General features: G+C 39.9%; 1 protein-coding gene and 1 pseudogene across 1 annotated transcript; one reads left to right on the forward strand and one right to left on the reverse strand.

Moving 5' to 3' along the window:
- Positions 1–1,813: 1,813 nt before the first annotated feature.
- On the reverse strand, positions 1,814–4,524 carry LOC137941227 (G-type lectin S-receptor-like serine/threonine-protein kinase At2g19130). The gene has a single exon (XM_068786546.1). It carries the CDS (start codon positions 4,391–4,393, stop codon positions 1,958–1,960), a length of 2,436 nt encoding a protein of 811 aa, XP_068642647.1. The 5' UTR covers positions 4,394–4,524; the 3' UTR covers positions 1,814–1,957.
- Positions 4,525–9,880: 5,356 nt separating this feature from the next.
- LOC137940658 (nucleosome assembly protein 1;3-like) lies at positions 9,881–10,822 on the forward strand (annotated as a pseudogene).
- Positions 10,823–26,523: the final 15,701 nt, after the last annotated feature.

Here is a 26,523-nt window from a genome sequence, read left to right on the forward strand (position 1 = left end):
TATTACAAGTAGCCTCCCTAGGGATTGAGTTAGATTTTAAGTCTAGTAACCTTCTCCTTTGGATTTCACCAAGCTTCTAGCTTAGTGCACAATGGGAATGAATTTAGAGCTTGTTTAATTGAATGCAAGGAGTAGGATTGAGAAATGATGAAATGATTTGCAAATAAGAGTTTTTCTTTCTCAAACAGCAATTTAAGAGAGGAATTTCAAGATTGAAAATGTTGAATGCAATGGGTATACCAATAAATGTTCATTAAATTCTCAAAATAACGTTTGGTGGTGGTATTTATAAGCTCCTCAAGTCAAACTAACCATTTTTTGCCCATTTGTAAAAAGTTGACTTTACATTGATTGATCGATCAATCTAGTGTAACGACTATATTTTTGTCAAAAAATGACTTAGTATTAAATTCTATGATCACTCAATATCCTCACATTAAGTCTAACAAGTTAAGTTGATCAATCAATGTGCATGAAATGATCGATCAATCAGAATTTGTTATGCACGCAATAACATTATTATTTTAATATTTTATTTTATTTACTTTATTTATTTCAGTTTTAGGCCATAGGGGTATTTTTGGAATATTTTATTTATAGGGTATTTTTGTAATATTTTATCTTAAACCCTAACAAGGTGAACCCTATTTAAGGGGTATGAGTAATGAGAAACACAAACATTGAAGTATTAAGAATTAGGTTAAATCTAGTGTAAAGAGGTGAGATCCGAGGATCTGCAATCTGCCACGGGTTACGGGTCTTCCAAGCATTGCCGTAGGGGTAGTAAGAAGACATGGGGAAGACGAAGATCAATGGAGGATGAAAGAATACGTGGGTTTTTTAGGAAAACCCTAACCTCGGATCACACATCTTTACACTAGATTTAACCTAATTCTTAATACTTCAATGTTTGTGTTTCTCATTACTCATGCCCCTTAAATAGGGTTCACCCTGTTAGGGTTTAAGATAAAATATTATAAAAATACCCCTATAAATAAAATATCCCAAAAATACCCCTATGGCCTAAAACTGAAATAAATAAAGTAAATTAAAGAAAATACTAAAATAATAATGTTATTGCGTGCATAACAGAATTCCTACTAGCAATGCATGACAAGTATGATCGATCAATAGTATTACTATGTTCGATCATACTTTATATCCTTGGTTGGCAAATTTTTGTATAATCGATCAATATCAAGTGGTTGATCGATCAATCAACATAATTCTACATTGCCTAGACAACATTGATTGATCAGTCTACTATGAATGATCGATCATGGCTTATCCCACAGTTTGCCCATGTTCGGATTGATCAATTAAGTAACCTTGATTGATTGATCATGCTTTATATTTTTGGGTTGTGTCATTCTAGTTGATCGATCATTGCCAGTTGTTGATCAATTAATCCAGTGCCAATTCTCTAAGTTTTTTCTCAAATTATGACTAAAAAAAATCCTTTTGTGATTCTAACATATTTAAAATATGTGTATGCTTTGATAAAAGATGTAGATGGAAATTCTTTATTGCACACCAGACACCAACCAACAACTAAGTTAAAATGCTAGCCAATCAAATAGACCCAAATCCAGTCGTTGGTTCACCAATAGAACTAACAAAGATTGTTCATGGTTGCATCAAATGATCAAATCAAGTTAATTTAGAGAATTGGATCCTAAATACCTGGTATCTTGCAAGTCATATTATTGTACTTAGGATCATTCTGTTTTTAGGGACAAAAACAAAACAAACAGGATCATTGGAATTGCCCAACAACGGGCTTCAGAGAGTACTGCAAATTGCCTACCGTGAAAGAGAGCTGGATTACTAATAACAGATCAAAACTTTTTGTTGGCTTCAAATTGAAACATCTGGAAATCAAAACACAATCAATTGTTCTTTTTTTTGCAATATCAAAACATTGTTAACAGAAGAACAGGGACTGAGACGATATTCACTAACTGAAGCTAGTTGTGGAGAAGGTGGTCCCTTGAGAGCTTCTTGACCTATCACTCCGTTGCCGAGAACTCTGTTCTGATGACTCTGAGAGAAAGCCCAATTTCTCAATATCTGCTGCGAAAATTCGGAGGCTCCGTGGAATTGGCGGTATGTTTACCTCGATCACTCCCTCCAAAATCTGGACAACTTGTCCCATAGACGGCCTGCAGTTTTCATCATCTTGAATACACCAGCAGGCAACTCTACTGAGTCTGATCAGTTCTTCCGCTTCCGCTTTTCCTTCTAATCTCGTATCCAACAAGCCAAAAACCTCGCCTTTGATAATCTTATCGGCAGCCCAAGTGGGGAAGAAAATAATGTTGCCGTCGTCCAGATGTTCGATGTTTCTCCGCCCTGATACAATCTCAAACAGCATCATACCATAACTATAAACATCAGCTTTTGGTGTGATGGGCTGCCCTGAGATCCATTCCGGTGCGAGGTAGCCGCGAGTTCCCCTCATGGTCGTCAGCACCCGACTGAACTCCCGACCCATTAATTTGGCTAATCCGAAATCTGCAACTTTGGCACAAAAATCTGAATCCAGAAGTATATTTTCAGGTTTTATGTCACAATGGATGATACAGTCCCGGCATTTTTCGTGAAGATAAGCGACTCCTCTGGCTGTGCCAATTGCGATTTTATACCTTGTTTCCCAGTCAACAACGTTCTTGCTCTGCTGGAGGATGTGAGAATCCAGAGACCCATTTGGCATATACTCATAGACCAGCAACCTTTTATCATTTTCTGAGCAGAAACCCAGCAGGCGGACTAGATTAACATGTCTGACTGTCCCAATTGTGCTTACTTCAGTTCGGAACTGCTTCTCTCCTTGTCTCAAACCTTCAAGTTTCTTTACTGCTACATCAATTGAGTCAGGCAAAGTGCCTCTGAAAACAGAGCCAAATCCACCTTCCCCCAATTTATCCGAGAAGTTTCTTGTTGCTATCTGTAAATCTTTGTACCGGAATGGTGTCGGTGACCCTTCTGGCAGCCCTGGGAGTTGAATCTTTTGTTTCCTTCGTCTTGTCCAAAACAAGAATAGAACTATCAGTAAGAGTGCAGCGAGTCCTATAAGACTCCCTACAGTGATCCAGATCACAGTTTTCTCCTTATCATTCGAACGAGGGAGCTCTGAAGCAGAAAGACGGATATAAATGTCACTTCCATTGTTTGGGACATCAGTCAATTGTTGAAGATCGAACATATCTCCTTTCCACAGAGAACACCCAATACCATAGGCATACGCAGTACATGAACAATCTCTCAAACACTCCGATTTACATTTTTCCGCACTGCTAGCTCTGGCAGATTGCGGATTAGTAGGCAATCTGACATTAGACAGCAAAATAAATTTATCAGGCTGTCCTCCTCTAACAGAACTCATCTTCTGACATTGCAAGTCTTTGTTTCTCACACACCCTCCAGTCCAATCGCTCAAATTCCACTGCTTCGGATATCTTTGTTGGAATCCCTGGACACATCTACAGGAAGGTAAGCTCTTGGAGTAACAGACTCCGAAGGATCCACAAACAGAATAAACTTCACACTGGTCATTTGGACGGGTCCACAGCAGAATCCACTTCTGGGATTGTTTCAACCATATAAATTGTTTAATCTGTCCAGACAAGTCCATAACAAATCTTGAGATGATAGAACTATCAAAAAGATTGTATATAAAGTAGTTCTCCCTGTCATTTGAAACATAGCTGAAATTGTAGATATACTTTGAACCCATTTCTGGAACTAAGCTGAAAAATTGTCCATTCCACACCCCACTAGTCCAGAACCTCCGTGATCCATTCCATGTGATTAAATACTGATTAGTACCCTGAGGGTCTATCCCAAGAGAAAAAGTCCCAAGGGAAGGATCTTCCCAATCTCTCCACGAAGTAAGGAGCTGGTTCTCTCCAGTGATTTTATTTAACCCAAGTTTGGCTCCTGGAAGCCATGTATCAGTTGGGTAATCAAAACTCTGCCAGACGACATTGCTCGAATTAGATCCATCTTGTAGAACAAAGTTTCCAGAGTCAAGTAGCTCTGCGACAGTAGAGTTTATCGCTCTGTAGGTAATATTTGTCGACCAGATTTGGGTTCGTGTCTTGTTCATGAGAACCAAATTGCCATCTTCTGACAATTTCAAAATCGATGAAGTGTCAGGGAGAGGTGATTGTCTGTTTGCTACCCAGACAATCGTTTGTGGGGAGATATTTTTGTACCATATTCCGATGTAGAAGTTGCGAGAAGTACCTGGTGTGAAGAAACCCAGCTCAAAGTTTCCGGCTTTGGACGTGATAGTCTTGTTTCCGGAGAGAGACTCGCCCGTGGAGATGCTTGAACTTGATGCAGACGAATGGAAGACGAATAGAAGGAAGAACAGAGGAAAACTCCTCATGTCTGTGCAAATAATGTCGCAACAAATTCAGGTGGCTTGAGAAGAAAGAGGAAATTTTGGATTGAAAAGTGCTTATTATCGCGAGCAGTCGGAGTTCCCAGGATAATCTTCGTATTGCTTGTTTCAGGAAGCAAAAGATCTACCGCATTACCATCTTTGACTATTCCAACTGAAAATTTGAGGTTTTACAGTCCGCAAAGACGAATCCATGCCTCATCTTGACCCCCTACAGGCTAGCAGCCGTCAGATGAGCAATGATGACCACCGGTCACTGTGTCGGATTTTCACCATGTATCCACAGAATTGCGACGAGCGGCTTGAGTGTTGTTGGAGGTAGCTGATGCATATACCATCAACCGAATAGACCTGTTACGAATCACAATCGTCTGATTGGCCGGAGAAAAGAACTACACTGTCGACGAATCATCCCGACTTTGCTTAAATTTGAAATCTCCGTTCCTTTTCACTTCAGCATCGTTCTTGCTTTAATCTTGTCTCTGTCATTACTTTAATCCTTCCGTGTCATTTATATGAAACTGGATTTCTGGAATCTCTTCTGATTTGAACCCAGGCGTCATCCCCTGTTCCTCTAGACTTAGTAAACCCACTAATCTCAATCTGATCTGTAGGTGATCGAAGCCTTTTAATTAACAGGTCGGTGGCATTTTTTAGTTTCGGTTGTTGTTACTTTTCTCATGTTTCAACAAAAAGTGCGACTACAAAATCCAAATGTAAGCAGAAAGTGGGTGGAAATTAAGATCTACCACGACGTTCATGGACAGAGAATCCCACACGAGTTCTCGTGAATGGAAAACAACTTCGATCTTTTTCATTGCCAAATCACAATCTTCCACAATAAGAAAATGTCGGGAAATCGACGACCCACCGAACACTCCCGCCCAACAATTTTCTCCACGGATTTTCACGGAAGACTGTGCGGTCGATTTTAAAAACAAAAAGCATGATACACGTGCTTGCCGACTCGGGCCAACGTTCAATCCCATCGCGCAATTACCGTATGCAGAAAGTGATATCCTATTGACGCGAGGCTTGATCGTCAATAAAGGACGAAATAGACAACTCTGTCTTTCTGATACCGTCGCCGTAGTCTCCATTGCTGTACTGTTTAGGACTCTTCGAGTAATAGGGTATCCACTTTGCAATAATCCGGTTCATCCGGATCATCTGATAAGAATAAAAATCGGGCATCTCAGATGGAGCCGATTAATCCTTCTCTTTATTACTATTAAAAGAGATAATCTGCGCCAAATTTGAAAACGCACACGAGATATGGCTTCTCATGGTTTATTCTTTGTCTTTTACACAGAAAAGCAACCCTAGATACACCCGATCCCCTAATGGCCATAAATGCTACAGCTACAAGGATCTCGCACGAGGAACAGTTTTCCTTCCTCGCTTGATTTCCCGGTCATGGGGAACCTCCGAACTCCCAACTTCTCCATACTCAAGATCAGAAAATGAGGAGTAGTCCTCGGCGATCATGTATCCCGGTCTCCGGCAAGAAGAGGTCGTCAGTCGCCGAGCAGCGCACCGTCCGATCTTGCAAGGTAACTTGATGCAACACCATATGATAGTTAATGGGCAGCAGACGCAGAATACGCAAGTATTGGTCACGCACTCGGCAGCACTGTTGCAGCAAAACTCGTCCTGATCCATAGTACAAGAAGCGGAATAAATGACCTTCTTCCCCGTTAATAATTCTTTGCTTCACCTCCACAGCACTAGGGCACTCCGCGGGATAGCACGGCCTAAAAGGCCGAAACCCTTCATATGTCTTTTGGCCGGCCGATTCCCTCACCACACCTTTTACCGACTCTCTTTGGAAGGAGAGATGCCACGCACATGTTTGGATTCTTCCATGGAAGGACAATCAATTGCTCGAAATGTCCGAGTTTGTCTGTCACAAACTCGGGTGACTCAGGGAGGGAATGAGTAATAGAGGAATTTAATATATATCCCCTGGAAATTGGAATTACTACATGGTGCATATCTTATGCTTACAGAAATTAAAACTGCTTGTTAGGCCTCTACCAATTAATTTAAGGATAAATATCTAAAATCCACTAAGCATATAATTTCTTTTGACCCCCTTTTTAGTAGAATACGTTATTACGTTTTACTTAATAAGTTAAAATAGCTTAAATATTAATAATAATATATCTAAAATATTATCTTATTTTTCAATTTTATCTCAATATTTTATAGTAAATATACATGGATTGGGTTTAAGGAATGAGGACAATGATAATGATACAATATTTCTTCTCCCCCCAAGTTGCACATCAAACTTGTTCCTCTCTATTTCTTCAAATCTTCTCTCTTTGTTGGGAAGCTAACCCCATGTTTCCTGCATATGGTATCAACTGTCATTCGTTTTTAAATATATAACCTTATGGTCACGAAGTTTTATCAGGTTTTGATTTTTGAAACTTATTTCTTGTATGAGGCCAATCAAGAAAACCATTTCGAGCACGATACTTGTCACCCCCGTTTTTATTGCCATGTCATATGCATGTGTTGGACATCAAATGTGCAATGGTAGACTTTAGATCTACCATTGCAATTGTTTCATGTCATATGCTAATGGTGGTTTTTACCAGGTGGTGCACATGTTGTCAAATTCTCTTAATAGAATTGGAGACTTGCATTACTAATCTCCAAATCTTATTTTTCCTAATCTTTAGATGTTCACTAAAGGGAAGTTAGAGATAATCCCAAAGTCATTGATAATAGAGCACAATGTATAAGATAATATCCAAAAATGAAAAAATCTTGGCTAGCCATTGGTTGAACCTTTTCTTATGCCTAAAAGTGATGGTTCCCCATCCAAATGTAAGCAGTTGTTGAGTTGCTTACATCATAAGTTATATTATGTAATTTGTTGATTTCAAGGGCCAATACATGAACACAAAAGATCTTATGTGAATAAGGGAAAAGATGAGCTCTAGCTCTTGGGAGAGATGAGAGAAGAAACCAAGGGAGAGAAAGAAGAGGAAAAGAGAGAGAAGTATAAGGAAGAATTTGAGCCAAGAGAAAGAGGTTTGAATGCTAGAACTTCTTGCCTTGAGGCTATATTAATAGTTGTGTGAAAGGTATTTACAATGACTACAATGCCCTAAGGACTACATGTTTCAAAAGAAAAAAGACATACGAGGACATAAGATGACTACAATTCCCTTAAGGCTACATGCGTTACCCCTCCTCTGGTTTACCACCACCTAGGGAAACCGCATGATTCTTCTCCATGTAGTTCTCCTCAGTTTTCCTCTTTAATTCAATTTCCCTCCAATGTTCCAACTTCTCTGCTCTTTCTTTCAACAACATTTCTCTAAACTCGGATTCAACAACCTCTCACTCGATAGCATGTGTCTTCGCAACAACAACCTTCTCAACCTTCTTGACCCTCATCGAATTCGCAACAATGTTGTCATCATGACATCTCATAGGCACCGAGCTTCTTCCTCTGTTTTCAAACATTTCCATTGTTGCCATCGACCTTCACCTTCGTCGTCATCACCATCGCCGTCGATCTTCACCTTTGTCAGTGTGACCAAAGACCATCATCTCCATCAATGTCACCAAATACCATATTATGCACGCAATAATGTTATTATTTTAATAATTTTTCTTTAATTTAATTTATTTTATTTTAGTTTTAAGCCACATGGGTATTTTTGGAATATTTTATTTATAGGGGTATTTTTGTAATATTTTATCTTAAGCGTTGTAATGGTGAACCCTATTTAAGAGGTAAGAGTAATGAAAAAGTTAAGCATTGATTTAGGTTAAACAGGGTTTTGAGTTCTCCTCAACGAGCTCAGGGGTGTGCGTTCTTCTTAATGAACCTAGGGTTTTCAAGCTTCCCTTTGGCTTGATTTTTGTCTTTCTCTTCTTCCTCTCTACGAAACCATGTGTCAGATTCGGAACAATAACAACTGGTATCAGAACGAAAACACAATGATGGATTCTTCAACCCGAGAGGAAATACTTGCCATACTCCAGGATTTGCGTACAACAACAGGTAAGATGTATCAAGATGTGTGCACCGTACAACAGGAGATGCGTCAATCTTCCATTAGAATGTTAGAGGAATTGTCTGCAATTGGGAGGCATCTTGTTGCCACATAAAGGAAGGTCGTAAGACCTAAATTCTCCAAGCACGAAAAATTCACAGAATGAGAGGTAAGAGACGCTCTCTCGGACAGGAATCCTCAACTCGTTGCTATGATAGATAAAATCGTTGCCGCAGTCGCTGGAGATGCTATCTCGGACTGGCAGGAGATGCAAGAACTCAGAGAGCCCTCTGTCTCTCCAGCGGCAGTGAAATCTGAAATTGGGACTCAGAAATTCCTTCGTCGAAAAATCCAGAATGGGGTTCGGCATCAAACCCTTTCTCACAGGAAGACATACGTCTTCCACAGGTGACGCACACCACCCTGAGACACCTCCCTCTCGAAAAATCAACAAGCGGAGAAACTCCGAAGGGGTGCTGGTTGCCGACAAAAAAAGCCCAGTGGGAAACTAACCGCAATGCCTTTCCGCCGGGGTCCGTCGTTCCAGCAGTCGGCATGGCGAGGAGAGAAAAGAAGAAAGGGCGACTAGAAAAAGGGGAAACAACACGCCTCTTAGACCATGAGATGAAAATCCCCCAGCGGAGAAGCCATGACGTCCTCCTGTTCTCCACCAGAGAAAGAGGAGGCTCCATCGGCGCCGTCGGAAACAAATCCGATAGGAATCGACTTCCGGATTCTCCCTCTCAGTCCCAATCTCGCTCTCGACAGTCCAGTGGGGAACCATCTTCAACGCAATTGGGGGTAAGCTTCGGAAACACCCTCGATTTTTAGGTCAAATCGGTTGTCCCATGGGGTTGATGGGGCTCCAAGGGCCTGAGCAGCAGCAACGTTGCTCAAAAATTGGGGAAGGAGCTTCTCTGTTCAATGAAGCAGAGAACCAGTGCCCAATTGCTGGAATTCCGGCTTGCGTGTATGCATTTCGAGATGAAATTTTTCTGGGGATGTCGGGATTCATAGAAATATTTTTATGGGGACTGCTGAAATTTTTTTGGGGAGGCCTATGTTTTGATGTTGATGAGCACAGTCCCGGTGCGTGGGTTCGTTGTCAAATTGAAAATGTGGGGCTTCATTTTTTGGGTCCCATGTCTATAGTAATGAGAGAAGGAGATGGAAAATTCCAATGTTTTGGATTTGTTAAATTTGGGGAGGCAGAAGATGCTGCTCTAGCTGTTGTGGGGCTTAATGGGAAGAAAATTGATGACAACATAGATGATGAGAAACTGAAAGAATTGTTTTCTGCGTTTGGTATAATTACATCATGCCTTTATTTTTTGTGAAAACAAAAGCAATTTGTTTGTAAATCTTGGTGATGGCTTGGATTCAAATGTCTGGCACACCATGATAGTCCTGCTAAAATAGGAACATCGGGGAAGCACCGAGTGTCTTTGTAGAGATGGCAATACAACAGAGGTCCAATTATGAAAAATTTGTGAAAGAAGCAACTGCTAATAATGAAATTCAGTTTGTTGTTACTAGCTATCTTGAGGTTGCCGTCGTTCTTTTCCCTGATTTGCAATCGAAGGTTTCTGGAGAAGAAAATGCAGTTAAAGAGAAAGGTGTTCCCAATTTCTGGCTTACGGCGATGAAAACTAATGATGTGCTTGCAGAGGAGATACAAGAGCGTGATGAAGGGGCTCTTAACTATTTGAAAGATATCAAGTGGTCTAGGATTGATAATCCTAAGGGCTGCAAGCTGGAGTTCTTTGTTGATCCCAATCCATATTTTACAAATATTGTCTTGGTCAAAACTTATTACATGATCGATAAGCATGAACCCTTTATGGAGAAAGCAACAGGGACAGCGATTCAGTGGCTTCCAGGGAATAGCTTGACACAGAGGGTTTTGAAGAAGCCTAAAAATGGATCAACGAACACCAAACCCATCACAAAAACTGAAAAATGTGAAAGTTTCTTTAATTTCTTCAGTCCTTCACAATTCCCTGATGATGATGATGATATTGATGAAGAAACTGCTGAACAGCTTCAGAATCAAATGGAACAAGATTAAGATATTGGATCCACCATCAGAGACAAAATTATTCCACATGCTGCCTCGTGGTTTACGGGAGAGACTGTTCAGGGTGACAAGTTTGATGATATAGAAGGTGATGCAGATGAAGATGATGAAGAGTTTGATGATATAGAAGGTGATGCGGATGAAGATGATGAAGAGGTTGATGAAGATGATGATGATGATGAGGACACTGCTGCCAAAAATAGGCCAAAGAAGGTATCGTCTGGACGAAAGGTGAAGAGCGGAGTACCCCATGGGGAAGGCCGAGAGAAGCCTCCAAAGGTCAAGCAGCAACAGAGACAATGGTCCAGGTGGGGTTGAAGAGAGGGCTTGGAGTGGAGGCATTTGGCCAAAAAAAATTGCTACTTGGTTGGATGCTCCAGTTTTGTAGTCCAGCGGCCAACACAGATACCGTGGTTGATACTTGAGGAGACGTCGACACGGGCAAGCAGACCCTACCTTCGAGCTTGAGGACAATCTCTTTCTTCCAGGGGGCGTAATGTTATGCACGCAATAACATTACTATTTTAATAGTTTTTCTTTAATTTACTTTATTTTATTTTAATTTTAAGCCACAAAGGTATTTTTTGGAACATTTTATTTATATGGGTATTTTTGTAATATTTTATCTTAAGCCTTGTAATGGTTAACCCTATTTAAGGGGTAAGAGTAATAAGAAAGTTAAGCATTGATTTAGGTTAAATAGGGTTTTGAGTTCTCCTCAACGAGCTCAGGGGTGTGCGTTCTCCTTAATGAACCTAGGGTTTTCAAGCTTCCCTTTGGCTTGATTTTTGTCTTTCTCTTCTTCCTCCCTAAGAATCCATGTGTCAGATTCGGGACCATAACAGACCATCACCTCCGTAGGCCGACGTCATCATCGCCTCCTTCCCAAGCCTGCATCTTCATGTTAGGAATTAGATACTCTAATTCAAAACTAACGAGAGCAATAATAATTGCAGAAGAAAATAAAAATAAACACATAAAAATAACACACAAGATTTATACAGGTTCGCCTCAAGTTGAGACTATGTCATGTCTTCTGCTACTGCAATAATCCACTATGAATATGAAATAGTTTACAAGAGAAATCACACACACTTAAAGGTGTTTTTTTCTAACCTCTCTCTCGGGCTGCAACAGATGATTCTCTGAGATGATGATGAAACCCTAATAGTGGCGTCCCCCCAATTATAAAGAGAAAACTAGGATAACTGCATTACAAGTATAAAATCCCCAAATTACCCTTAATGAAACAACAGTTAGGTTGATCTTCGTACCGACTCAGCGTAAGGCATTGATTAGGTTCCACAACTTAACATTTCATCTTCCAGTTATCATCTTCCCATTGCCAACACCCAAATTTTGTAGACAATTGTTCTTCCTTCCATCCTTGTCCTTTAGACTTCCTGTTGACGACATATCCCTCACCGCCTCACCAGTCACTGATACAACCCAAGTCGATGCCATCCAGCCTCCGATGTGTTGCAGCCATCAATCAGTCCCTATAGAAGCATCACCATTGTTGTAGAGGAAGTTCACCAATGCCTTCACTATCCACCATCACCGAAATCAATCCTCCTAGAGTTTCCCCTTCTTCCTCCTTCTCTGTTTCGACCTTCGATTAATAAGAAACTTCTTGATTAATCAAAGGAAAGGGATCCCACACACGTGTGAACAATACACATGTAGCTAAGTAGTTCACACTTGAGAGTTTTACACATGTGACAAAAGTTTAGAAAAAAATCCTCACAATCAACGACTACCTGCTCACTGTTTCTCAGTTCCTGCTCATCGTTTCTCAGCTCTAGTTCATTATTTCTTAGTTCCAACTCACTAAAAATTTCTCTCCAAATCCAAACCTCTCGTCCTTATCAGATATGATCTTGTTGGGTACATTGATAGCTCCTAACCCTGTTTACCAAAACCCTGACTACAAATCTATCTCCAAATTCAAGCCTCTCCCTCTTGGCTCAAATTCATCCTTATCGGGTATGATCTTCTTGGGTACATTGATGGTTCCAAACCCTGTCCACCAAAAACCCTCACTACAAATCTATCTCCAAATTCAAGCCCCTCCTTGGCTCAAATTCGTCCTTATCGGATATGATCTCCTTACAAAACCAATTCCACGTTCACAGTTTTAGTTGCTAAGAGACAAGATTGATTTTTCTAACTGTGGCCTATCTTGAGGGGCATGATAAGGGATTATCTCCCCTTCATTTAAGGAGATAAGAATTCTTATTTTCCCTTCGAATGAGGAGATGAGATCTCCATGATTGTATTTATTCCTTTTGTTCTAAATTGTATAAATACCACTTTTAATCAATTCAAAAAATATGGTTCAATTCAGCATTTCATGAAGGAAACATATAAACACCTCAATAGGAAAGTTTGGAGATGAAACATAATAATGAAAACTTTCTAAAATATACTTATCAAATAAAGCAATTACTTTTTAACACAACTTGATCAATTTGAAAAGAAAATATTCAAGAGATAATTTTGGAATAAAGAAGATTTACGACACCTATTTGGAATCTAAAATTAGGAAAAAAATTCTAAATAAAAAATTTCAAATTTTGTTACAAAGAAAACTAAACTCATAATGGGAAAGACTTCTCTTAAGGAAACTAACATAATGTGAGCTCAAACAAAAGAAACTTTAAGGAAGAAAATATAATCAAGTTGGTAAAACCTTGACAAGATTTTAAAAACAAATAGGAAACTCAACTAACATTAGCAACTCAAAAAGTGAAGCAAAAATTCGGTTAAATTTGGATCTTCGCATGCTAGGATACCAGCATCACCTTGATCCTTTCGATGTGGATATCTTTCCCTAGAAAGATCAGATTGAGAAAATATTTATTATGATAGAAAGTTGACTCACATATATTACTTTCGAGATATAATTCTCACATAAATCCTCAATAATGTTGGTACAAATCATTCAAGATCTTGAAGCTTTCTGCTGCTACACAAAACTTTTCTGCCTCTTGACCTTTGCTTCTTTAGATGTTGATTTCTCTTTCTATAAAAATCTGATTTCAACTATTCCTTATGAGTTTGATACTAGACTCAAAGATATTTCCAACCATATATAATTTTCTATATGAAACATATGGTAAGAGAGTGAAATATCAATGAAAAACAACAATTGGGAATGAAGACTAAAGGAAAAACGAGAAACTCCCCTTTTTCTTTTTGTTCTTCTTCTTATTCCTCCCTTTCTTTTCCATCTTCTTCTCCTTTCCATCTCAGATTTTTTTCACTCTAATACTATTTGATTTAGGATCCCATGAGGTTTTTAGTAAATGAACTAGGTTAAGAGAGAAGAGAGTAGCAAGAGGGAGAGAGAAGGAAAAAGTACAAGAATGGAAGGAGAAGGAGAGAGTGAAAAGGAGACGGGTCAGCCAAGAGAGAGTGTGAGAGAAGGAGGCAAGGAGGATTAGGTTAAGTGGTCCTTAATCCTCCCCCTCAACATGTATTTATAGCATTGTATATCTTAAAAATTACATCAATGCCCTTTTACTGTAAGAGGGGAGGAAAAAGGATTAGAAATAAAGATATTTTACATCATTGCCACTATACATGGGTTCCATATTTCAACTCTCCCCCTCAATTTGGGGGAGAAAAGATATCATAAATACCCAACTTGCTGCATATAGTGGTCTGTATCTTTGATGTGACCCACTGTGTATATCTGCCGCTTATGCTCCAGATGAAACATGTTTGAGAGATATAATACTAGTTTTGAAAATTTTCTCGTATAAACTGGCAATCTACCTCGATATTTTTTGTTCTCTTGTGGAAGACCGGATTTGAAGTAATGTGGATGGCTTATTGGCTGTCACAATAGAGTTCCATAGGAGTCCTTTTTTGTGTTGTAAGAGATCTCAAAGGAGCATTAAGATAAAGAAGTGAAACCAAGGCCCATGTTTGATTCTCATATAAATCATTTATATTCTCTTCCATTGCTGCCTTCCATTCTGGATGTCTCAGAGCCTCCCGATATGATTGTGGGATGGATACAAAAGATGTAGAGGCAAAAAATTGACAACAAGAAGAAGACAATCGATGGTGAGAAACAAAATGTGATATAGGATGAGAAGTGGAGAGCCTTGTGAAAGTCCTAGGCTTCTTGTGTAGAGCTATGACCTGAGTATCAAACTATGGACCAAATATCATAGGGCAAGATGGACTTACCTTGGAGGGATTCGTAAACTGCATTCGTGTGGTATCAGCTACTGCATTAGGGCGGGTGATGGAGATCTGCATCAAGAGGCACTACATGTCTCAGAGTTGCCTAAAATGATGAAAGACTTGGAGGAACATCTTTCGAAGAATAAAAAGATGTGTCCTAAAAGAGGTAACATCCCTAGAGACAAGTACCTTCTGAAGACATGATTATAGTAGACAAAAACATTTTGGGTATGAGAGTAACCCAAGAAGATACACTTAAAAGACTTAGGATCAAGCTTATCTTCTAGGGGGATTTGACATGAACAAAACATGTGTATCCAAAAACAACCATGTGATTCGAGTGAAATCAACCACAAATAAGACAAAACACTTGTGGAATATTCAAGACACTCAATGGTCCACATACATTCAAGTGAATTAAGGAAAAGGGAGAAACACCTTTAATTTCAGCTCGAGGAGAATATGTTGTCCTCTGGTGTTTGCTCAACTGACATACTTCACATTTTAAACCAGACAAAATTTTCAAGAAAGGAAAAAATTGTTGAAGCGATGTTGCTGACATTTGTTCAAACCGGTTGTGCCATAATCTTGCCTATTTCTAAGAAGTGGAAACTACAGTCACGAAGACAAGTCCAAGTAATAAAGGCCCCCTGTTCATGGCCTCCACCAGTGACCTATTTCGTTGTTAAATCCTAAAAAAACACAAGAAGAAGATGAGAAGGTGATGGAGCAATTAAAATGTTTTGTGAGCTCACTAACAGATAATAGATTTAAGGGGAACTAAAGAACAAATAAGACATCAGTTAGCAGAAGCGAAGGTGTAGTAGAGGAGGATGCCTTCCCAAGAACTTTGGTTTGGGATTTGTTTGCTATAGTAACAAACTTGAATGATAAACATGGAGACATGGAATGTAAAAAACTTTTATTACATGTGAGATGCTCGGAGTCTCCCGAGTCAGTGATCCAAGATGAAGAGTAGGAAGTGACAATGATCATACCTAAAGCCATAGTGGAAGCAGTGGTGGATGAAGATGTAGGAGAAGATACCATCAAAATCTTCATTCTTCACAATAATTCATAATCTTCATTGGTTAAAGTCTTCTTGCCTTTGTGTGACTTAGATTTGTCTTCATTTTTATCATTATAAATCAAGGCCTGGTTGGTAGTGGCCTCGTCTGGTTTGCCATGCAGCTTTGAAAAAGTTTCCACTAAATGATTTTTAGTCCATCACAATGAGTGCAAACCCGGTTATCAGACCTCGAAGGACGAGAGCCAGTCCTACCACCTCTTGCTTGGCCTCCTCTATAATTTCTACCACACCCTCAGGTGGTAGAAGGTGTACCATATGTGTACATAGCATATGACACCATAGTGTGAGGGGTGGAAGAATGGTCTGGTATCCGAAGTAAGGTGGCACTTATGTCATCGAATGATGGAAGAGCCGAGGAGCTGAGAAGTTGAGTCTTGGCCATCTCAAGGCATGACTTCATATTTGCTAAATAGATAGCAGCTTCTAAGGCTTCCCATTGTTTTTCTTGAACCAATATATTAGTGGATTAGGGTTGAGCAATTTTCCACTCTTGAATTAACCCCAAAAAATGTGCCAAGAACTTGTATAGGTTGTCCCCTTGTTTTATATTGAACATATTTTGAACAACCTCATACAATTTATGGAGGTTCTATGTGCTTGAGTACAAGTTGACACAAGTGTCCTATATCTGTTTGGCCTTTCTCAAGGTGGACCACATTATTGGCCACATGCTCCTCCAAGCTATTTATCAACCAACTAATTACCAAGGTATCATTCTTCAACCACTTAATATAGAAGTTGTCCTCCTCATCAATTGGTGGAGCTGGTTTGGTGAGATGTCCTAAGAGGTCCAGTGTAATGAGAAACCTTCTAACCGAATGTAACCAACTTAAGTAATTAGATAACCCTGACAAGGGTATAGTGTTAATCTTGAGAAGGTCACTCTTACTCCCCATGTGATCTTTAACCATTAGGAATGAAACCAGAAATCCTTGACTTATATAAGATTTATAACCCGAGAATGAACAACCAAGGAAGACTTGTATGAATAAGACATAAGACTTTGCAAACCATGTGTTAATGCTCCTTTGATATGAGTAATGGAAGTACCTTGAACCAAGACAATAAAACAACCAAAAGTATGAGCCAACCCAAGGAGGGGAGACCAAGGCCTACTCGGGTTGGAACCAACTTGGGAAAAAGGAGAGCTACCCAACTCGGGTAGGAACCAACTTGGAAAAGAAGGAAGATCTAACCCAAAAATAAAATGTAATCTTTGCAGCAACTACTCATGCACAAAATAAGGAGAATACATGCTAGCCGAAGATCAAAAAATAGGTAAGTCATGTAGTTTCTTCTCTCACTTAGGAAAAAATGTTCAACAAGAAATCAAATCAAGGAGGATCTTGCTTCAATCATCCATTTTCCAAAAATAAAATAGAAAACCTTTCTTTAGTGTCTTAAGTGCCACTTCAGCAAATCAATCTCAATCATTGACTTGCCTTAAATAATTTAGGAAGGAAATAATTAAGCATGGTAATCATTAATGATACCAAGAAGGAGATCTCAGATATCTTGTAGATCTTTTTAAGAAGGAACTTTTCCTTCTAGTGGTTTGGTGCCAACAACTAACCGGAAGAACCAGCCTTTGTTGTCTTTGCCTCCTTAAATATTTTGGGTAAGTCTTTCTAATCTTTTCCTTATGTGGGAACCCAATGAGAAGATCAAGGTATGTGAAATTATACCAAATTCAAGAGATCCCAATCAATTTTTAGGATCTTCTAAAGAAGAAACTTTCCTTCTATAAGTCATGCAACAACTAATCATGCAATTCTAGCCTTTTCTTTCTTGTTTTTCTCTTAAACTTTTAGGAAAGAAAATCTAGAACCAATCTTATTGATAGAAGATCTTTCTTCCAACATGAAAGAACAACATGTATCCTTTCTCAAAAAAAAAAAAAAAAAATTTTGCTTGCGCCATGGCAAGCACCTTCTATTACGGTCCCTAGTCATGGATCGAGTAACATGGCGTGGGACTTTAGACTCCAGCACTGTAACTGAGTGACTGCTCTTGGTAAGGTCAAGTAAGGGAGACACTTTCTTGGTCTGGTCTCGGTCAAGAGGAAAACAACCTCTTTTGAAAGGCTAGTATACTGATCGGTAAGGCCAGGGGACCCTATGTTGTTGTAACTCGAATTGTAAAGGGAAAGGGTTCCCTTTTCTTGATCACGGAAAAGAGGGTTGATCCCTCCTTACTGCTGTCGTGTTAGGGTTGCAACCCCTAACTTGGACAGCCCTTGGGCCTATGATTAGGAACTCCTTACCTGGCTTCTTGTTGATCTCAACGCTGGAAAAGAAACTTGTTTTATGGTTGCTCGTGGTAGGATGGTGGGAAGGCCTCAATTCTTGCTCGGAAAGAGAGGGAGAATCCTTCTCTTGATGCTTGTGATGAAAAGGAGGCCGAAGCCCCTTTTTGAATTCAGAAAAGGGACAGCAACTCCCTTCTCTTCCTTGGTATGGATCAATGGAATAGCAAATCAAGAATGATAGAGATATGTAGATTCTAACGGAACCTAGACCTAGAGATCATCAAGGGAGACCTCCAAACCCTAGAGCTCATCAAGGAGAACTCCAAGCCTGTTTAACCTAAAATCAGTGCTTGCTTTTTTTTCTATTTCTTTACCCTTTAAATAGGGTTTCACGTCATAAGTGTTTTAGAGCTAAAAATGACAATTCTGCCCCTACGTCCTTGCTCCTTACATACTTAATGAAAATTTATACTTAAAGCAATAAAAAATATGAAATATAAAACTAATGAAATCAGTGAGTCATTGTTTCCTCCTTTGAGTGACTTGGTGTGCTATTGAGTCAACAATATCTGCCTCCCCTTGGAGAAAGAGCTTGTCCTCAAGCTCGAAAGCTGGGTATACCTGTCTGAAGATATCTAACCGCTCCAGGTAGCTGCTTCCAGTTTTGTAGCTGTCCACTGGACTAGAATCTCCCACTGGTCATTGACCAAATGGGCGTGTAACACTGTGGATGGTGTAAGGATGACATGTCCCTCGGCCACTGGAGGAAAGAAACGAGTGGATGTATGCAATGTCCCCGTATACGGTTTCAGGAGGTAGACATGAAATACATCATGTAACTTGACTGTGGCTGGCAGTTGTAGTTGATAGGCCATCGGCCCCATGAGTCGAATAATGGGGAAATGGCCAAAATACTTGGGGGAGAGTTTATGGCGCAATGGACTGCTGTTGGTACGGTTGTAGGCGTAACCAAACATAGTCCCCTACCTCATCTAAGACATCACGGTGTCCCTTGTCGTGGACATCTTTCATGTGAACCTAAGCTCTTCGTGGGCATTCTGCAATTGTCTGTTACACCTAGTCTCGATCCATAAGTGTCTGATCAATAGCATCCACGCAGGTAGACCCTGCAGTATAAGACAGAAGGCGAGGGGGATCTTTGCCATGAAGAACCCTGAAAGGAGAGGATTGCAAGGCGGAGTGGAACGAAGTATTGTAATAGTATTCAGCCCACGGTAGCCATTGAACCCATTGCTTCGGATGATCTCCAACCAAGCGTCATAGATACATTTCAACGGTGCAATTAATCACCTCGCTTTGGCCATCTGTCTGAGGATGATATGTGGATGAGAATTTCAATTTCATGCAGCTCAGACGAAAAAGTTCCTGCCAGAAAGTGCTGGTGAATACCACGTCCCGATCACTGACAATAGATTCTGGAATGTCATGTAATCGTACAATATGCTCAATGAAAGTTTGTGCTACCCTTGATATTGTATATGGATGAGGCAAAGGAATAAAGTGTGCATACTTAGAGAACCGATCGACCACAACAAATAGTACTAATTTACCGACGGACTGTGGAACCCATACCTGTGTAGGGAGGGCGAGAGGTTGTAGAAGACCTGCTGAACTTAAGTGGTCGGCTTTGTTGTGTTGACATACCTGACATGCTGAGACATATGTCACAATGGAAGTCTTCATGGCTTGCCAATAAAAATCTGCGCAAATACGTTGCAAAGTTTTCTGAATACTTTCATGTGTGTTGTCATGGTATGCGGAAAGAATGGCGGAAATCAACTCGAAAGTGTGGGGAAGATAAACTCGCTTTTTGTAGCAAATAAGTGAATCCTGGGTGGACCACTTAGACTCCATTGTCCCCTCTGAAATTTTACTATGGAGCTCCTGTAGTTCTAGAAGAGAGGCATGGGCTTCTCTCACCAAGTCTAGGATGAGGAAATGAGGCTGGTTGATCGCACTATGAGCTGTTGGTTGTCAAAACGTCGTGACAAGGCATCCGCTACCTTGTTTAGTCTTCTGGAACGGTAGTCCACCGAAAAGTCAAATCCCTTCAACTTACTGATCCCATGCTGTTGTGGCGAAGTCATGAGATGTTGTTCCAGTAAGAATTTCAGGCTATAGTGATTAGTACGGGTGAGAAATGCATGGCCCCATACGTAAGGGCGCCAGTGTTGGACCGCCTTGGCCAACCCTATTAATTCCCGTTCATATGCTACCAATTTCTAATGACGAACTGCCAACTGTCGGTTGAAATAAGCAATCAGATGGACTGCTGCTGTAAGACAGCCTCAATGCCCCCACCAGATGCGTCGCATTCAACCACAAATAAGTCTTCAAAATTGAGAAGTTGTAAAATAGGGGTGGAGCCTAGGGCTGTTTTGAGTGCCTCAAATGACTATGTAGCCTCCTCATTCCGGTGAAAGGAATTCTTCTTGAGGAAACTGACAAAGGTGCTGCCAACGGGCTGTAATTTTGAATGAATTTATGGTAGTATCCCACGAGACCCACAAATCCCCATAAAGCTAAGCAAGACTGAGGTTGTGGCCAATCATTAATTACCCGAATCTTCTAGGGATCAACCGTGACTCTCTCATGTGATATAATATGACCAAGATAAGTGACATGTGAAGCTACAAAAGAGCATTTGGATTTCTTCAAATAGAGCTGATGTGCTCGTAATAATTCAAAAACAATCCGTAAATGCTCTAAATGCACTTCTCCGGACTTGCTATATATGAGTATATCATCGAAAAAAACAAGTACGAATTTTTTAATATAGTGGCTAAATACCTCATTCATCAGTGCTTGAAAAGTGGAGGGTGCATTTAATAAGCCGAATGGCATGACCACAAATTCAAAATGACTGTGATGTGTGCGAAAGGATGTCTTCTCAATGTCAGAGGGGTGCATACGAACCTGATGATATCCATAGTGTAAGTTCAGTTCAGTAAAGACCTACGACACATGTAATTCATCCAAGAGCTCCTCCATTACCAGAATAGCAAACTTATCCTTCACTTTTTTAGCATTCAACTCCCGATAATCTATACAAAATCTCCATGTGCCATCATGTTTCTTCACGAGCAATATGGATGAAGAGAACGGGGACTGGCTGCTACGAATAAGGCCCTGTTGTAACATAGTCAGGCATTGTCGCTCGATTTCATCTTTCTGTAGATGTGGATACCGGTACGGGAAAACTACCACCACATCAGAACCTGGTTTTTAACAGATCCTATGATCACAGTGCTTCAAGGGAGGCAAATCAGAAGGCTCATGGAAGAGGTCAGAGAACTCGTTGATAAGATTTTCAATAGAGCTGTCCGGATGGTCCTATGTGTGCATGGTATGAAGGTGATGGGGTTGTCCACTTGACCGCCCTATAAGAGCACTTGACTACCGGGCAAGACAAAGCTCATCGTTAACGCAGAGAAGTCCCACAGAATGGGTCCCAATGTTTGCAACCATTTAATGCCTAACACCATATCAAAGTCGGCCAGAGGTATGACAAAAAATTCTGCATGAAATAAAGTTGTACAAATGGAAAAATCTACCGCTTTGTTGATCCCGTAGCTAGGGACTTTCTCCCCATTGGCCACCGAAACCATGGTTGTAGGATGTGGAAGGATTTGTAACTGAAGATGTTGAGCAGCTGTTAAGCAAAGAAAATTGTGGGTACTACCTGAATCCACTAGTCCCTCAAGTTCATGGTCGAGTACGTGAGCTCTGACCTGCATAATTTTGGCACATTTCTGCCCCGTAATAGCATGCAAAGAGATTGCAAGCGATTCCTCCTCACTTATATCATCAGTATCCTCTGTGTCCTCTCTTTCCTTGACTTCGAGCCAAAACAATCGTTTACATTGGTGACCTGCCCGGTACTGTTCATCACAGTTGTAGCACAAATTTTTGGATCTCCGTTCCGCCATCTCCGCACTTGTTAATTTTTTTTATATACTAAGGAGAAGGATTACTAGAGCGCGTGTCAGCTGCCAGAGTAGTAATCGGATTGTGTCTGGGAGAAGGTAATGCTGGAGGTGTCACCTGAGACAGAATTTTGGCGCCCTTGCCAAGTGGAGGAAGTATTCCTTTCCCCTTGCCACACCAACTTACGTTGCTGAAGTCGTTGTCATTGTTCCATTGCCCAAGCTAAATTCATATCCCGAGCCAAGTCTGAAGGGAAATCAAGTTCCACCTATATCCTCAAAGATTCATTGAGGCCTGCTATAAATAAGGGGACCTGCTGGTCGACGCTAACAAACCGGCCTATGCAAGCCAATTTTTCTCGGAACTGTTTTTTATACAGTTCAGGTGATTCTTCCTCACTTATATTATAAGTATCCTCTGTGTCCTCTCTTTCCTCGACTTCGAGCCAAAACAACTGTTTACATTGGTGACCTGCCCGGTACTGTTCATCACAGTTGTCGCACAAATTTTTGGATCTCCGTTCTGCCGTCTCCACACTTGTTAATTTTTTTATATACTGAGGAAGAGGATTACTAGAGCACGTGTTGACTGCCAGAGTAGTAATTGAATTGTGTCTGGGAGAGGGTAATGCTGGAGGTGTCACCTGAGATGAAGAATTTTGGCGCCCTTGCCAAGTGGAGGAAGTATTCCTTTCCCCTTGCCACACCGACTTACGTTGTTGAAGCCGTTGTCATTGTTCCATTGCCCAAGCTAAATTCATTGCCCGAGCCAAGTCTGAAGGGAAATGAAGTTCCACCTCTATCCTTAGAGATTCATTGAGGCCTGCTGTAAATAAGGGGACCTGCTGGTCGACTCTAACCAACTGGCCTGTGCGAGCCAATTTTTCTTGGAACTGTTTTTTATACAGTTCAACATACCCGATTTGTCTCAATAGTACTAAATCTCCCAAGGGGTAGCTGTGGGGCGGGAGGGCCAAATCTAAGTGTGCATAATTCTTTAAATTCACCCCAATCCAGCACCACTCTCTCTAGTTCCACCTGGTGAAACCATAGTTGTGCCTCGTCTAACATATGGCTGGAGGCAAGTGCCACCTAATCAAACTCAGCAGTCCCTTGATTTAAAAAGAAAAAATTCTCTCATCTATGCAACGAAATTAAGGGATCAACTGACCCATTAAAGGTAGGAAAATCTAATTTTGCGTACCTTGGTATTGTACCTCCACTCTGTGGTGCCTGGACAACAGTGCCCCCAGCCAACTGCTCCCCTCTTCAGTTATGCGAGTGAGTCACCTCCCTTGCCTCTGCACTAGTCTGTCTCTCTGCCAATACACTAGACAACAAGCTAGTTAACCGATTGAGTTCCAATTCCATCCCAGAAATTTTTCCCAATTGTGGTTATGCTGCAGCGAGGGTATCTTCTATCTTGTTCACCCTGATTTGAAGTTCTTCAATGTTGGATGTATCCCCCATGTTACGGTCCCTAGTCATAGATCGAGTAACACGGTGTGGGACTTTAGACTCCAGCACTGTAAGTGAGTGACTGCTCTCGGCAAGGTCAGGTAAGGGAGACCTTTTCTTGGTCTGGTCTCGGTCAAGAGGAAAACAACCTCTTTTGTGTGGTTAGAATGCCGCTCGGTAGGGCCAGGAGACCCTATGCTGTTGTAACTCGAATTGTAAAGGGAAAGGATTCCCTTTTCTTGATCACGGAAAAGAGGGTTTAATCCCTCCTTACTGCTGCTCGTGTTAGGGTTGCAACCCCTAACTTGGACAACCCTTGGGCCTACGGTTAGGAACTCCTTACCTGACTTCTTGTTGATCTCAACACTAGAAAAGAAACTTGTTTTATGGTTGCTCATGGTAGGAGGTGGGAAGGCCTCAATTTTTGGTCGGCAAGAGAGGGAGAATCCTTCTCTTGATGCTTGTGAAGAAAAGGAGGCTAGATCCTCTGTTTGAATTCAGAAAAGGGACAGCAACTCCCTTCTCTTCCTCAATATGGATAAATGGAATAGCAAATCAAGAATGGTAGAGATATGCAGATTCTAAGGGAACCTAGACCTAGAGATCATCAAGGTAGACCTCCAAACCCTAGAGCTCATCAAGGAGAACTCCAAGCCTGTTTAACAAAAAATCAATGCTTGCCTTTTCTCTATTTCTTTATCCTTTAAATAGGGTTTGACGTCATAAGTGTTTTAGGGCTAATTCTGACCCTACATCCTTGTTCCTTACATAATTACTAAAAAATTATACATAAAACAATAAAAAATATGAAATATAAAACTAATGAAATCAGTGAGTCATTGTCTCCTCCTTTGAGTGACTCGGTGTGCTATTGAGTCCACAACATCTGCCTCCCCTTGGAGAAAGAGCTTGTCCTCAAGCTTGTAAGCTGGGTATTCCTGTCTGACGATCTCTAACCACTCCCAGGTAGCAGTTTCCGGTTCTGTAGCTGTCCACTAGACTAGAATCTCCCACTGGTCATTGACCAAATGGGCACGTAACACCATGGATGGTGTAAGGATAACATGTCCCTCGGCCACTGGAGGAAGGAACACTTACACACTTGGGTGCCTTTTCATACAATTCAATGGGTTGCATGATTACTTTAGCTTGGGAAGGATACTTTCCTATCTTTCATTTTAGTTTTATCTATCAATCAATTAGATTATTTTATGAGAATTATGTTAGTAAAATAATGGTAGTTCTTTTAGATTTAGTAGTTGTTTGAGTTTTATTGTGCATTTGGAGTTTTTCTTACAAAAAAAATTAAAATGCACTTTGAGCTTTATAATTTTCTATATTCAATTAAATGCTTTTGAACATCTTTTTTTGATTTTCTGTAAGAATGAGGTATTATAGTGTCATCACAAAGTTGTAGATTATTAGAAAACCATAGTACTAGGTCATATAGGATGCATAATTTTTCTATTTCTTGAGTGAAAACTCTTTTGGTGGAATGTTAGATATCTTTATGATTTGTATTCTTAAATTATACATTACATATAAATGATATTATGTTTATACATTAGAGAAGACTTTGTGGCCAAATGATAAGGCACCAGACAATTAGAGATCTAGGTTAAAGCCCTGATTGAGTCATAATGATAAGTAGCCATCTTGAGTCCTTTGAGCTTATTTTTAGTGGCTTGTTTCTTCAATCTTTTAAGGCGCCCAATACAAAGTTGTGTTTGGATTTAATTTACTTATGAAATATTGAAGGCCTCCCAAGTTTTGCTCTATTTATGCACTATCCCTCCTACCTTTTCTCCATTCTTTTATTCACGATGAATTTCATTTACTATTTCAAAAAAAAAAAAAACTCCTAGGAGCTCATGAGTCATAATAGGAGGAAAACATCTTCGTGGTTGTTTTGGGTCTTCAATTCATATTCATTGATTCCATAGTTGTGTACAAGTTTAGTTTGGGTGTTAGGTAACTAAAAGAGATACAAAAGCATCTTTGAGAAGATAGAAGACAAGGCTGATTTGAAGAGGCAAAATTGATGTCCTAAGCTCCTCTACATGAAAGACTAAAAACTATAACAAGAGAACCTGCATCTACTAACATTTGTCTATCAAAGGATTACTAGAATTGTATTTTCATGAATTTCATCCTTTTAGTGGGTTCATATTTTGCTAAAAATTACTTATTTACTACCAAAATATTTTAGGAAAAGTTCAATAGAATCTTAATAATTCTAGTTGGTAAATTAAGATTAGCCAATGAAACTAAAGAGACATTGATCACCATATGAAAAAAATCATCAAGGAATATTTCTCTCACACTATAGAGGCTGGAATTAACTCAAAACTATTCCACTAAACTTAAATGTGGCAACCACCTTTGTTTAATACACATCGATCAAAGTTATTATCTACACTAACACTTTATAGTTGAATTCAATGGCACTGACCGTATTTTTTAAAGGTTAAAATATAAGTAAAATACTGACTAATAATTTACCAAGCTAATCATAATGCAAAAGAAGATGGCAATGACCATACTAAGATCAACAAAGAAGATGGAAACAACCACACCCATATGATGTTGCTTATTAAACAAAACTTTTTGGATATTTGGTTGAGGTAGATCCTAAAAAATATGATGGAAAATAACTTCAAGTGTCCCAAGATGACACAAGTCATGAAGAGGGTTTTAATTATCCTAAAGTGCAAGAGTAGTGAGTTCCATAATGCAAAATTTATGAAGCTGTTGAAAGTGACTCTGCTAGAATTTGAACCTAGATTCTCCACTAATAGTGGTGTTTACCATTAGGCAAAGGAGTCTTTTATCTCCATCCTTCTTCCAAACACGGGGAGCTATACTAGTCTTAAAAGTGAGCAATGACTCAAGATATTATGGTAGTCATTCTATATTTATTTGATATGGTCTTGTACTTTGTCAACACAAAGTATGACCAATGACAAGAAGCAAATATGTGCAATAACCAATGAACTAATAATGCATTGCAAGAAAATTAATAGTTCTTCCTTTTTTGAAGTCATTGACATTATCCTCATACAAGAACACAATACAAAAA

This window comes from Aristolochia californica, unplaced genomic scaffold (assembly GCF_029961685.1).
Source record: "Aristolochia californica isolate CCGP_79_NKW_82.1479 unplaced genomic scaffold, dmAriCali1.0.hap1 SCAF_9, whole genome shotgun sequence".
Taxonomy (NCBI): domain Eukaryota; kingdom Viridiplantae; phylum Streptophyta; class Magnoliopsida; order Piperales; family Aristolochiaceae; genus Aristolochia; species Aristolochia californica.

What these genes read in the sequence shown, in the direction of transcription:
- LOC137941227 (XM_068786546.1), bottom strand. Translation starts at nt 4,393, where the DNA reads ATGAGGAGTTTTCCTCTGTTCTTCCTTCTATTCGTCTTCCATTCGTCT.